We start from the raw sequence: 12,956 nt of genomic DNA on the forward strand, positions 1-12,956 counted from the left end.
TAAGAGAAACCCACAGCTGATCACTCATCTGGATATTTACATACCTTATCTAAAAGTAGGAAGGAAAGATAGCCGTTTGTTTCAGGATCATTATTCCAAATCCTACTAATTTAATCCTAACCACTAAAAATTTTCTTAATATTTGGGAAATAAAAATGTGTACATAATTGGCAAATTAATTTCTTGGAACCAATGTAATTCTCAAATGGAGATTTGGGTGATATTAAAGAGGTAATATAGCACCCTAGTGCTTAGTTTATACCAAGGATTCAGCTTATTATCTTACACATAAGCTAATTTGAATATTTTGTAAAGGTATTTTCTTTTAAGCCTGATTTATTTAGTTTCTTTATCATCTCATATGGGCACCTTCCTCTCAATATATTTGAGATTTACTTTTTCACTGGTTCAACAAACTAACATAATAGTAAGCCGGCATTCTATCATGTAAATTCACAGCAACTTTGATCACTTTCACCAAAATAAAACATAACCTTTAAACTAAAGAAGTTAACTTTCCAAACAGCATATTTCTACACACCATTAACTATAGACATACAAAATATATTTATTCATGTTGGAAATACTTTCTAAATGTTACTGAGATATTTCATATTGATAAAGTCCAAACACCATCTTGTTAATAACTACTGTATTAATTTTGCAGCGGCTTACAATAAGACTATATTGTGTAGTTGTGCCATTCAGATAGATGACATTTATGAAATGTTCTCATTTAACATGGTGACATATACTGCGTGCATCTTTCACAAGTTATAGCTTCTAATCTCTGAGCAAAAGAGACCTAAAACAAACAAACGAAAAGATGATGCAATATGAAATTATACCCCTTTGAGAACTAGAAGGACTATAATTATAGTACTTCCTCTTAAAACCATTCAAGTATGTAACATTGCTGGGAACAACAGTGTGTGGGGAACCTCTTTACACTCTTTCCGTCTTGAACACTCAAAGTATTGAGAAAAAATGTATTCCATTCCTACTATGACTTTGAGCATGCTTCAGTATTTTACCTTTTTGCACTACTCCTCAGAGATTGTGGTGAGGAAGTTTGGAAAGCAGTTTCTCAGAAATGCCTTTTGGAGGGGAAGGGAAGCTATAAAAATATACCAGCCTGACAAATGATAGACATTGTAGAATGGAAAAGAAAACACATCTTGGTTTTACACCAGTGTAGAAGGCTTTCTTCTCAAATGAGTATTTTCGACAGCTGAGCAAGATGATAAACAGCAGCGTCACAAAACGCTTAAATGGAAACAAGTATTATGATGTACAGTATTCACCTGGCATTCTCTAATTTGTGATATTTATATGTGGCAGAAACCACTGTAGATTCATTTATTTATTTTTGAAGTAGAATGAGTATCTTACAAAGGGAGCCTGTTATATTAATGTGGACATTTCTTAAGGGAGTCAGAAGCTTAAGGAAAGAAGTATCTATACTAGAAATATGTAGTAGTTTTTAAGGGTCCACATCTTAGAGCTGAGCTAGCTCCTAGCAGGGAAAATATACTGTGTAAAGATCAATTGATAGATAGACAATAGATGGATGGATGGATGGATGGATAGATAGATAGATGTATTTTTCCTTAGAAGCACCAGAAATTCTGCAAATGATTAGATGTTTCATAAATGCTTTTTTAAAAAAATTGCTAAAATAAGTCTATTGTCAGAATTTACATTCATATATTTAGTAGTACGAATACCTCAATATTGACTTAGTTCTGGAAGACGATGTTTCTTTGATGCTCAGCGATGGACCTGACAATAATTTAATAAGATGCATGACTAAGAAGAAAAACGAGTAAGACTGAGTCTCAAGGAGCACTTTACTTAGTGCAGTGATAGAATAGGTAGCAAGTACTTCAAGAACTAGTTCTTAAATCTTAGTGTTCATAAGAATAACCAATGCCACTTTTTAAAAATGGAGATTCCTGGGCTCAACTTCCTGGGACTTTTAATTCTATAGGTCTGAGTTATTTGTGGATAATCGAAGAACTCAACTTTGGAATAAACTGAACATATGTTGTAGAATTGTGTATCCCAAAATTCTCAGTATTTAAAAATGGTATTGCTTGATTGAGATAAATATTTTGAAAACTATGAGTATATAGGTTGTTTGTTTGTTTGTTTGTTTTACTTTAATAGAGAAGAACTTGGGGCAGGTAGTCTATAAAGAATCTATTATAGTCACAACTAATTCTCTACCAAAATTGAGTAGAAATTGCGATTTTTATAACTCCTGTTATATTTGACAGTACCTCCTGAATACATTTCAGTTACATAACAACTGACTTTAATTAATTTACTTAGTAAACAATATATCTCAGGCATACTACGATGTACCAGGCACTGTTCTAGTCAAGGTGTACATAATAGTAAATAAGAGAAACAGAAACCAGTGAATTAAATTTATCTTTCCTGAAATGTCTTGTTTACTATTATTATTCTAAAAGAAACTTTGTGAAGATTTATTTTTTTTCATTGCCAATGATAAACCCATCTTGATTTTAGAATTTCTGTTTTTAGGCGGGTATTGTATTAACCATCAACTGTGCCCATCCACTCTCAATAGTTTCTCCTAAGTGTGGGGCCTTGCCGTGGAAGTGTGCCCTGGTTAGTCTGAGAGTTCATGGAAACTGGATTATTCCAGACTTCAATTCCCACCGCAGATCTCTTGCAATAACTGTTGTTGGGTCAATGAAACCCCTTTTAGATTCGGTTGCCCATTCTCAAATTGGTACAGTGCACTTGGGTTCTCTAGTTTTTAGGTCCTTCAAACGTCAGATGCTCTGTGAATTCTGTCTGCTTTCTCCCCCACAGATGATGATACCATGCAGGTCTTGTGACTATTGATGGTTTGTTCCCACTTGCTACTTTTTGGGGGTTTCTGTGGATAGCTGGTCACCTACTTTTGTTATAAATATTATTCGTGGCTTTTTTTTTTTTTTAGTTTTGCTATTTAGTTCTGTCAGTATGTTAGGATTTGGAAAGACTTAAGGACTCTGTGACCATATAAACATTACCACTGATTCTTCTGGGGTCTTTCAATTTTTATTGCCTAACTTAGATATCTAAAGTATATGGAAAAAATGCAAGCCCAAGCGAGCTCTTGTTGTTTGCCTTCTATTGTGATGGCTCCCATTTCTCTTTTTTCAACCTACTTTATCAGTCAAAGCCTATTCCTCCCTCTACTTTTCACCTCCTCACCACAATGCTCAACCGCACTAACTCAGCTTTTCCTGTACTTATCCAAACTGAGTTCTTTATGGGTAATTTAAGCCTCTTACGAAACTGAAAAAGAGGCCCTAAAGACAAGTGGGAATGAATGGCAAAATGACTCCTCATCAGGTAAGCAGCCAGGCATTAATGTGAAGCTGACTATTTTCTGAGCCAGAAGACTAATGATGGGAAAGGAAAAATAAGCAAACGAAGCACAGAGTGAGTTGATGGAATGGGGAAAGGAACGCTGAAATATCAGCCAGACAGAAATTGGACAAATGGTGAGAATGAAGAAACTCAAAGTTAGTTCCTTGAAAAGATTAATGAAATTGATAAACTCATCAGTAAAAAGGAGAGAAAATGCAAATTGCCAACATCAGAAATTGTTTAAAAAAAAGGACATCACAGCATATTCTACAAATATGATATCATGAATAACTCTTTTCTAATTTGACATCTTAAGTGAAATGGACAAGTTAACATGAAACTAATATAAGAAGAAATAGAACATTAATACAAACCTAGGAAGAAAGAGAAAATCTAAATACTTCATACAAATTAAAGACATTGAATCTGTAATCAGAATTCACATTACAAAATTCCCTTTCAAGAAAGAAAACTTCAGGCCCACAGACTTCACTGGTGAATTCTTTGATAACATAAAGGAATGAATCCTATCAGTCCTACATAAACTTTTAGAAAACTGAGAAGTATATACTTGCCAAGTCATTTTGTGAGGGCTACCTAACCCTAATACCATAACCTGACAAACCATTTGAAAGAAAGTCTATCAGGAACAAAACAAGGATGTTTTCTCTTACAACTTCTATTCAGAATTCTAACAGAGGTCAGATGTAGTACAAAATGAAAAAAGAAAAGGCAAATATAGCTACAAATCCCTAGGCAATGTTTCCAGCCAGATTGCTGCCATCCAGCCCTTCCTATAGAAACTCTGGGGCCATCACTGAGGTAACATTATGTTATGAGAGACTAGAGAGGCACGGTGAGGCCCCATCATGGGTTTTGGACTTTGTTAGGTTAAGCAATAGGGAGCTACTGAATATCCATGAGCACAGGAGTGACATAGTGGTGTTCCTAGTGTGGAGGAGGCATTGGAAGCAGTCCACCCCAGTGGGGAGGAGTAATGTATCACAAGCCTTGTTTAGCATTCCTAGTACCTGATGATAATAAAAAGCAAAAGGGCACGAGTTGCATGGTGCACTGAGTATTATACGCAACTAATGAATCATCGAACTTTACATCAGAAACCAGGGATGTACTATATGGTGACTAACATAATATAATAAAAAATAATTAAAAAAAAAGAAAGAGGCATTATAGACTTGAAGATGGATGCATCATATCTTATAAGTATAAGCAACTATATCTTCAAAAAAAAAAAAAGCAAAACAACCTTCACTTGATTTTAACTTTTTTTTTTTTTTTTTTTTACAGAGTGTCCTCTTATTTTCTGAATCTGCGTCACCTAAAAATGTGACAGGAGTATCATTATCAGAATTGCACTAGATGAAAATTTGATAGTTTATTAAATAGATAAGGGGAAAGGAACAGATTCGTAGAAATCATTCTATATGTACTTGCTGGGTACTGATGGCAATTCTGAGGGAAGAAGTGGTGCGAACTGAGAGGTATTTCTCTTGTAATGTGACCTTATGCAACTTGCAAGATGCGTACTGTGTGGCTGTGTGTGAGCAAACATTTGTTGAATAACTACGTGAATGCATGAGTTCCTCAATGGAAAAAATGCAAGTTTAAGAATTTCTATGAAAGAAAAGTCTATAGTCTCTATAAAAGAAAAGACTATTCTGAAGAATGTACTCACCGCTTAAAAGATGTCTTTTTTGCTCTCATTTGTATTTCTTTTCTGTTCAAACAATACCCTCCAAATCCACTTTAATTTTCAGGGCAGACTTCCTGTTCTTAAACTTTCGAGTTTGCTTTTCAAATTCTTACTCTGCTTGGCAACATCAACGTTATCTCATTGGCTTTCAGTGAGCTCAGTGAGAACATGTAATCTATAACAACTAGATTTTTTCTACCGCCGGCCAGATGAGTACATGGGAAGACATATATTTCTGCTGTTTTAGAAGTGTTGCTTTAGGTTACTTAAAATATAATGTACATTACAAAGAAACTCTGATAAATATTGACTGTGCTCACCTAATTTGTTAATTTTGAAATCATACTTCATATTTTCATTAAACACAAAAGAAATCAGGTATGGGTTATCCAATGCCTTGAATTCACCCTGATGGAATTTCATCTCTTAATGGAGATGAGAGCTGAGAAATCTAAGATAATTATTGCAGAATCTTATTCTTTTCGACTGTCACAAATGCCTCTGTCAAATTCATGGTTTGAATTGTCACACAATGGACTGTGTGTATCTACCATTGCTACCTAGCCTGGTACGGCAGGCTTTTGCAGTATGGTCCAAAATGGAGAGGTCCTGAGTGTGGTCACGAGGCAATGTACAGCAGCCATTAGCAAACATCAGTGCTCTTCAGAGAAGTTCGCAAAATGGTAACTGGAGTGCTTGCCTGATTCTGCTCTGTGCACCCGTCTCCTCACAGGCACAGGCCATTACCCTGACTTCCTGCTGCTATCATTAGATTTGTAACTGATCATAAGCAGAGTGAATTTAGCGCAGTGGCCATGAGTGTGGGCTTAGGGGTTAGGCCACTTACTACCTGTCTGCCTAAGGTTTGGTTTCTTCTGTAAAATGAAGTGTCATGCATTTCGCAAAAGGTAAAATGGCTAAACCTCCTGCTGTTGTGGTACTTCCATCATAATGGGGTTTGGGAGTAGATGAGAAAGACCAATATCAGTCAATGTAAAAATAAGTAAATTTCTTTACTAAATAAAGTGCCCTTGAGGAAACTGGACAGTGTAGAACACTGTGGGAGTGCCATTTTAAGGAAGGGACTTGCCATTGCGTATATATAGTCAAGACAGGTCTCATCAAGTATGTGACATTTGATTTAAGACCTGAAGGAGGTAAGGGAGTTAGCTGTGTTGAAATCTGGGAGAAGAGTCATAGGCAGGGGGGGCAGTCTGTGCAAGCATGCTAAGGCGGGAACATCCCTAATGTGTTCCAGGAAGAGAAAAGAGGCTATGTAGCTGGAGGGGACATCCAAACCTTTCAGGATGCAAATGATTGGCCTTTTTACTTTGCAAGTGCCTGCCACACATCCGTCAAGTATTCTCAAAGGGTGAAAATGTTTGACCATCAGTCATTTGATGAATTTACTGTATTCATTCAATACCAGTGTGAAATATAGTAATTATCATACCTTATCTTTACCAACCTCTTACTGATGATCCAGAGATGATACTAGATACTTTTAGATTAATAATCTCAGTTAATCCTGACAACAGATGTAGATGTAGTTATGCTCATTTTATATAAATAAACTAAGATTTAGGTAGATTTAGGGGGCAGAGTATAGTTTATACTGTGACTAGTAATTATGCTACCTCCAAATGATTAAGGAACTTACACCATTTAGTTGAGACAGGATAGGAGTGTTAAATTCTAAGGCACGATCGCATAGTGTTAGCACGCAGGATTGCAACCATACATGGAGCCCTTGGTTTCCATTTAGGCTAAGCCTTGGAAAAGTCACTTCATTTTCCTTTGGATATTATAATACCTCACAGGATTGTTTGTTAATAAATAGGAAAAATACATAAAGCATTGTAGCACTCTGCTTGCAATATTATAAGTGATTCTATGTGTCAGGCATCCTGTTGGATCCATGAGTGGTAGAAAGGTGCACAAGGTTATGGCCCTTTGGTTGCTGAGCCAAACGGTACACTGGGAAGCGGTATTTTCAGAGAGGCATATAATAATTATAGGTTAGACACTAGAAAATTGCAGGATGGTATAATACAGCAATAAAATGCTATAGGATAACAGAAGAGGGAAACATGCTTTAAGTTGGGAGGAACTCAGTATTGGAAAAGGCTGGAAATGGGTAGACATCAACTTCCCAAAGGAGAGGCCATAATGCCCAGCGAGTAAGGGCCTGCGCTCGACTTTTTCCTTCCCTTGCGTTATCAAGGTGGACGCTTGTGCTTTGTCCTCCCTTTAAGCAAATAAACATGCTGCTATTTCTTCCATTTCAAAACACTTTTGATCCCTATTCCTCCCCAGAACCCTCTTTATGGATCTTTCCTCTATCCACATTTGTTCCCTTGGCGATACTTAACTTCAAATGTTGTCAGCACACAGGCAATGTTAAAGTGAATTCCACACTCATGTTTTCAATTAAATACTCAATATCTAGCAGATGTCTCAAATTTAATGTGTCCCAAACTGATCTCATGATTTCCTTCCAAGTCTGCTTCGCCCATAGCCTTTCCTATCTTGGTTAATGGCAACTCTGTCCTTCCAGTTGGTCATGTCGAAAGCCATAATATCGCTTTTGAATTCTCTTTCTCTTAGCAGCTATGTATAATCTGCCAGCAAAACATGTTGCCTCTGTCTTCAAAAATATCCATAATCTTTTACTCTGCCTGTATTTAATAATTTAATAAAGATAAAATAATTTAATAATTAATGTTGAATAATTCCTTTGCTTGTTTAGCTTTTTGTATGTCTCTCCCTAATTTCCCCCCCAAATGTTGACATCTTTGCTACATGCCTATGTATACTATTTTTTAAATTTTTAATATGTCCAGGTACAACTATTCCATTTGTAGAGCCCCACCTTCTTCAAATGTTCCATCCTGTGGATTAATCTGGACCAATGGCCCTCTGGGCCTCCTGCTCAGCTATTAGCCTGAGACTTTCCACATAGTTCTGAATCTTCATCTCCTTGATCCCATGCTTTACATTGTTGTTGCTATTGTTTGTTTCCTCTTTTATCTGCTGGAGTCATATCCCCCACTAGCTTCCTGAGACAGGGAGTTATAATTTTTAAATCCTTCCATGCCCGAAAAATGTCATTGTTCTTTCCTCACTGATAACTGATAGTTTGACCTGGTTTTGAATTCTAGATTGGCAAATAATTTTACTCACTATTTGGAAGTTATGATGCAGTGTTCTGAATTACAATAATAATGCAGAACACTTCAGTGATATTTTATAGTTCTCTTATATGGAATTTACTGTTTCTGGAAAATTTTGTCCTTTTTTAAAATTTCCAGTATTTGACTACTTTATGGGATTGTATGTGATGACCCCCCCTCCCCCCCCAATTAATTTCACTAGCATGATCATGAGCCCTTTTAAATTGTAGCTTCATGTCTGGAAAAATGTTTATTTTGTATTAATTCTTTGGTAATTTCCTCCCTCATTTCTTTTCTACTTTTGTCCACCTGGAAGTGCTCTATTTTTATTTTGCTTTTCATCTCTATCCTTATTATTCTTTCTCAAGAATTGTCTCAACTTTCTCTTCCAGTCTTCTTCTTGAGATTTTTATTTTGCCTAATGTATTCCTTACTTCACAGATTGTTTCTTTCTTAAGGCTTTTTGTTTTCTATATTTTTTAGTGAATACTACTTTTACCTTACCTTTCTGGGGATAATAATTACAGGAGTTTATTTATTTATTTATTTATTTATTTATTTACTTACTTATATTGAAGTATAGTTGACATACAATGTTACATAGTTTCAGGTGGGTAGCATAGTGATTTGACAGCTCTATACATGATACTGTGCTCACTACAAATGTAGCTACTGTCTGTCCCCATACAATGCTATTATAATACCATAGACTGTATTCCCTATGTTGGACCTTTCATCCCGTGACTTATGCAGGGCTGCATTATTTAATTGGGTTAGTGTAAATGTATTCTACCAAAGAGCATAGAAACAGAAAAATGTTGTATCTGACTTTTTGCAAGTGTATTTTTAAAGGGGAGAAGCACACCCTTCTTACTTTCTACTTCTTGGTGGACAGGAATTAGTCTCAGAATTTAAGTAGATTTTTATGTCATCATATAAATGAAGCTGGGAGTGCCTGGGTGGCTCAGTTCGTTAAGCATCTGACTCTTGATTTTGGCTCAGGTCATGATCTCAGGGTCCTGGAACAGAGCCCTGGGTCAGGCTCCATGTTCAGCGGGGAGTCTGCTTGAGGATTCTCTCTCTCCCTCTCCCTCTGCCCCTCTATGAGCATGCTCTCTCTCTCTCTCTAAAATAAAAATAAGTAAATACTAAAAAAAATAAATGAAACTGAGCTGTACAGATGTAATTTGTATTTTCAGGTGAATTTTGAGAACCTGATTACAATGAAAACTTTTCATAAAACTACAAAGCATTTTTCACTGACTTTTAAGCCACATTTTAAGGTATAACTCATTTAAAGACAGTATAACTTATATGTGTTATACAAACTTTTAGGTTAAGAAAATGGTAGTAAAACCATGTTATCTTATTAGCAGCAAAGTGTATAATCAGAGACCTAGTAGATTTTCATGATTATATATAACACATACCCACCAATAAATGCCACTTATTTTTGCAGATCAAATCAAATCTCTGTCTTGAGTAATGATCTGGATTATATGGGACTGGATAAGAGTCCAGTGGATAAGAGTGGGGGGCGGAGACGTAGCTGAGTACAAAGATCATTCATAATCTTTGCATATCTTTATGTATCTTTGATATCGAGGGTTATTATTAATCTACAATTACACCTGGTGCGTGTATACACTTCTGTTTTTCAGAGTATTCAACATTTTTATATAAATTATTTTACCCTTGTAAGTAATGACTCCAGTGTATTCCCTATATCACAGATGAGGAAGAATGAAGCAGTGTTAGATTTCTTAAAATTCCTTAATTAAAAAACCCTTGTCTACATCTTTGTAACTGAGTGTACCTGCGATGAAAGGTAAATCAGACATGGCTTCCCTGGTTGATAAACCTGCCAACAATTGTGGAGAGCTGGATTCAGTTCATGTGAAGGGAAATTGGGGAGAAATGCCAGTGACTTTATAAGAGATTTGATTTGATGTCTACACTGGCATCTCTTTTTCAAGTCCTAAGTTATTTTTAAATTTCTCATATTAGTTTCACATTTTATATGCATATGTTCCCTTCTGAAAAGTTTAGGCTCTTGATTATCTTTTTTTAACCAACATAGTATTATTTATGTATATAGTAGATAAGCATTATATATTTTGTGTATTTCATTCTCAAACAGGAGCTTGAAGAAGAAAAATACTCCTTTTCTCAGCTGTTATTTTACTTGACAGTGCTCTGAAACAAAGAACTATTTTTTACCACAATATAAATCAGCTAAATATACTTAATGTGACTACGTCATGTTACAAATGAACCATAAATATGCTGAAATATTCCTAAAAGCAGAATTGTGTGTGTGTTGCTGTTGTTGTTTTTTTAAAGTTATCAGGGTCTGTATCAGTAGGCACAAATGGTTCTATTAACAAGGAACTTTATTTTAAACATTGTTAAGACATTGACAGGATGATATTACTATAGAAAGGTTTGTCCTTAATTTAAGCACCACGTATCAAGCAAGTTTGGGTCAATGAGATAGTAGATGAGGGGAACAAAAAACAGAGAGGAAAAATTGCAAGACTAAATTAACTGCCGGCTCTTTTCTATTTTCAATCTCCACAGGACTATATTTTGATTTCTTTCTATGGTGCTTAGTGCTTAATTCCACGTTTCCCTTTTAGTCCCATGCTACTGACTTCTCTGGGGTTTATTTTCATTCAGTTCTATATATTCACCCTGCCGAAGCTTCCCATGTTTTGTGTCAGGAGGAAACATACCTTATTACCTTCTTGTCTGTTTAAAGTTTTTTCTTTTTTTCCTCCCTCCCTCCCTGTCTTGTACCTAATGAGCAAATTATCTAAAAATAGATACGTTCATCATTCTACAAAATGTTGTCTCTCCTCTAGATTGGAGGCCAGTGTAATTGTAAGAGACATGTGTCTGGCAGACAGTGCAATCAGTGCCAAACTGGATTCTACAATCTACGAGAGTCGGATCCTGATGGCTGCAGTCCCTGTAACTGCAGTACCTCTGGGACAGTGGATGGAGACATTACCTGTCACCAAAATTCAGGCCAGTGCAAGTGCAAAGCAAATGTTATTGGTATGTGTAATGCAAAAGTTTACAGTCACATCTCTATTACCATCTGGAATAAAATTCTCTATTTGATTTCTTAACTGAAGAGTAAAACAAATTTCCTTGCTCAAGGCAGGCTGGAAAAAAAAACAATTTGGATGAAATTAACTGTCTAAAAATGATTAAATTAATAATTCTATCAAACTACGGCTTGAAGCTTAGTTTAATCAACCCTTTAGAAGTTTCTTTATTTTGTAGATGCCTTAGTTCACATGGTCCCATACTAATAAGTCATAGAAAAAATATAATTTGCTTACTGCATAGATGTTTCTTTTTGAAAATTAGCACTTTTTCAAAATGTTTTACACTTAATGAGTTCTAAGCAAATCATTTTCATGCTAGTTTTCTTAATAGACCAAAATAAATGGATTTTTTTTCAAAATATTCTGTGCTACAGGGTCCTTTGTGATAAATCTTTCCATTTTTTTTCTATTATATTTCTTTGAACTGTTCCTATGAAATGCAAAATAAGTCAACATAATTCCACAGATCATGTATATTGGTAGGGTTAGTTATAAAGGGCCACATAATTTTAATTTTGTAATTCAGTGTCAAGCTGATTATAATAAACAGCTACCTTCAGTGTTATTTATCATTTTTTTATACAAGACCTGCTTTTTTGTTTGTTACTCCCACAGGTATTTTTCAGAAATTAGATTTGATTATAGCAATTTATTACATCCAGCATTTTCGAGGGGAACCACAACCATAGAAGGACAAAATTTATCAAGTGCCCAAAATGCACTATGTACATAATGCACTTTGAAATGTTGATATATGAGAATATTATGAGAGGAAAGTTTCCTGATGAAGTGAGTCTTGTATTTTAACTGAACATGTCTTGGTTCACACAGGAAGTTTAAAAAAGACCTTTACCTTTCTATTGTCATTCAAGACACCAAGTCTTTCGTGGTTTTTCTAACACTAACCTGAACCTTATAATAATGAAAACATGCCTGGCAGTCACACACACACACAAAAATGCATACATACATGTACACATACAGATGAACATATTCAGAATAACATTTTCATTTCTGCGCTGTAAGTCTAAAGGTAATTCTTTTATCTTTTCTATAGGTAGAATACATACCTCATTTTATATAAGTCAGCCAGACAAGCATTTCATTTTACTTTACTAAAAAAGAATATGGACATGGTTAATGATATGACACAAGATTTCTCTAGTTTAAAGAAAGATTACATCAAAATCTTCAATATAACTTGCCCTTAAACATTTCAAGCATACAAAAACTAGCTTTTTGGGGAAAAAAATGAGCAACTTGTAAAGAGCAGCATATCTTTTTATAAGTGCTATCTGTGATGCTAAATGAATTCCAAGACCTTTGAATTCAATCTGTGTGTCATCCTTTGTTCTTTAATATGGTATATATTTTAAATTCATGATCTGAAAACAGAATTTAAGGACAGACCTTTAAAGACAATGAAATGTTTATTTTTCTATAACAATGAAATCTTTCCTGTGATGGTTAGATCCAGAGCTTAAGAAAAGGAGGAAAATCAAAATTTGCTCTTTATTTAAACTGTTATGACTTCCCTGTCATTTATGTGTCTTACTGACCCAG

At 35.2% G+C, this 12,956-nt stretch overlaps 1 protein-coding gene across 1 annotated transcript in view; it reads left to right on the top strand.

Annotated features, from left to right (window-relative positions):
• The window catches only part of USH2A (usherin), a 676,006-nt gene that overhangs the window by 120,469 nt on the left and 542,581 nt on the right, over positions 1-12,956 (top strand). Inside the window, exon 11 of the mRNA XM_045809720.2 lies at positions 11,142-11,337. Within this exon, the coding sequence (XP_045665676.2) occupies positions 11,142-11,337 (196 nt within the window). The remainder of the gene's footprint in view (positions 1-11,141; positions 11,338-12,956) is intronic.

Source organism: Ursus americanus, chromosome 2 (assembly GCF_024610735.1).
Source record: "Ursus americanus isolate L20-20 chromosome 2, mUrsAme1.1.p, whole genome shotgun sequence".
Classification (NCBI taxonomy): Eukaryota; Metazoa; Chordata; class Mammalia; order Carnivora; family Ursidae; genus Ursus; species Ursus americanus.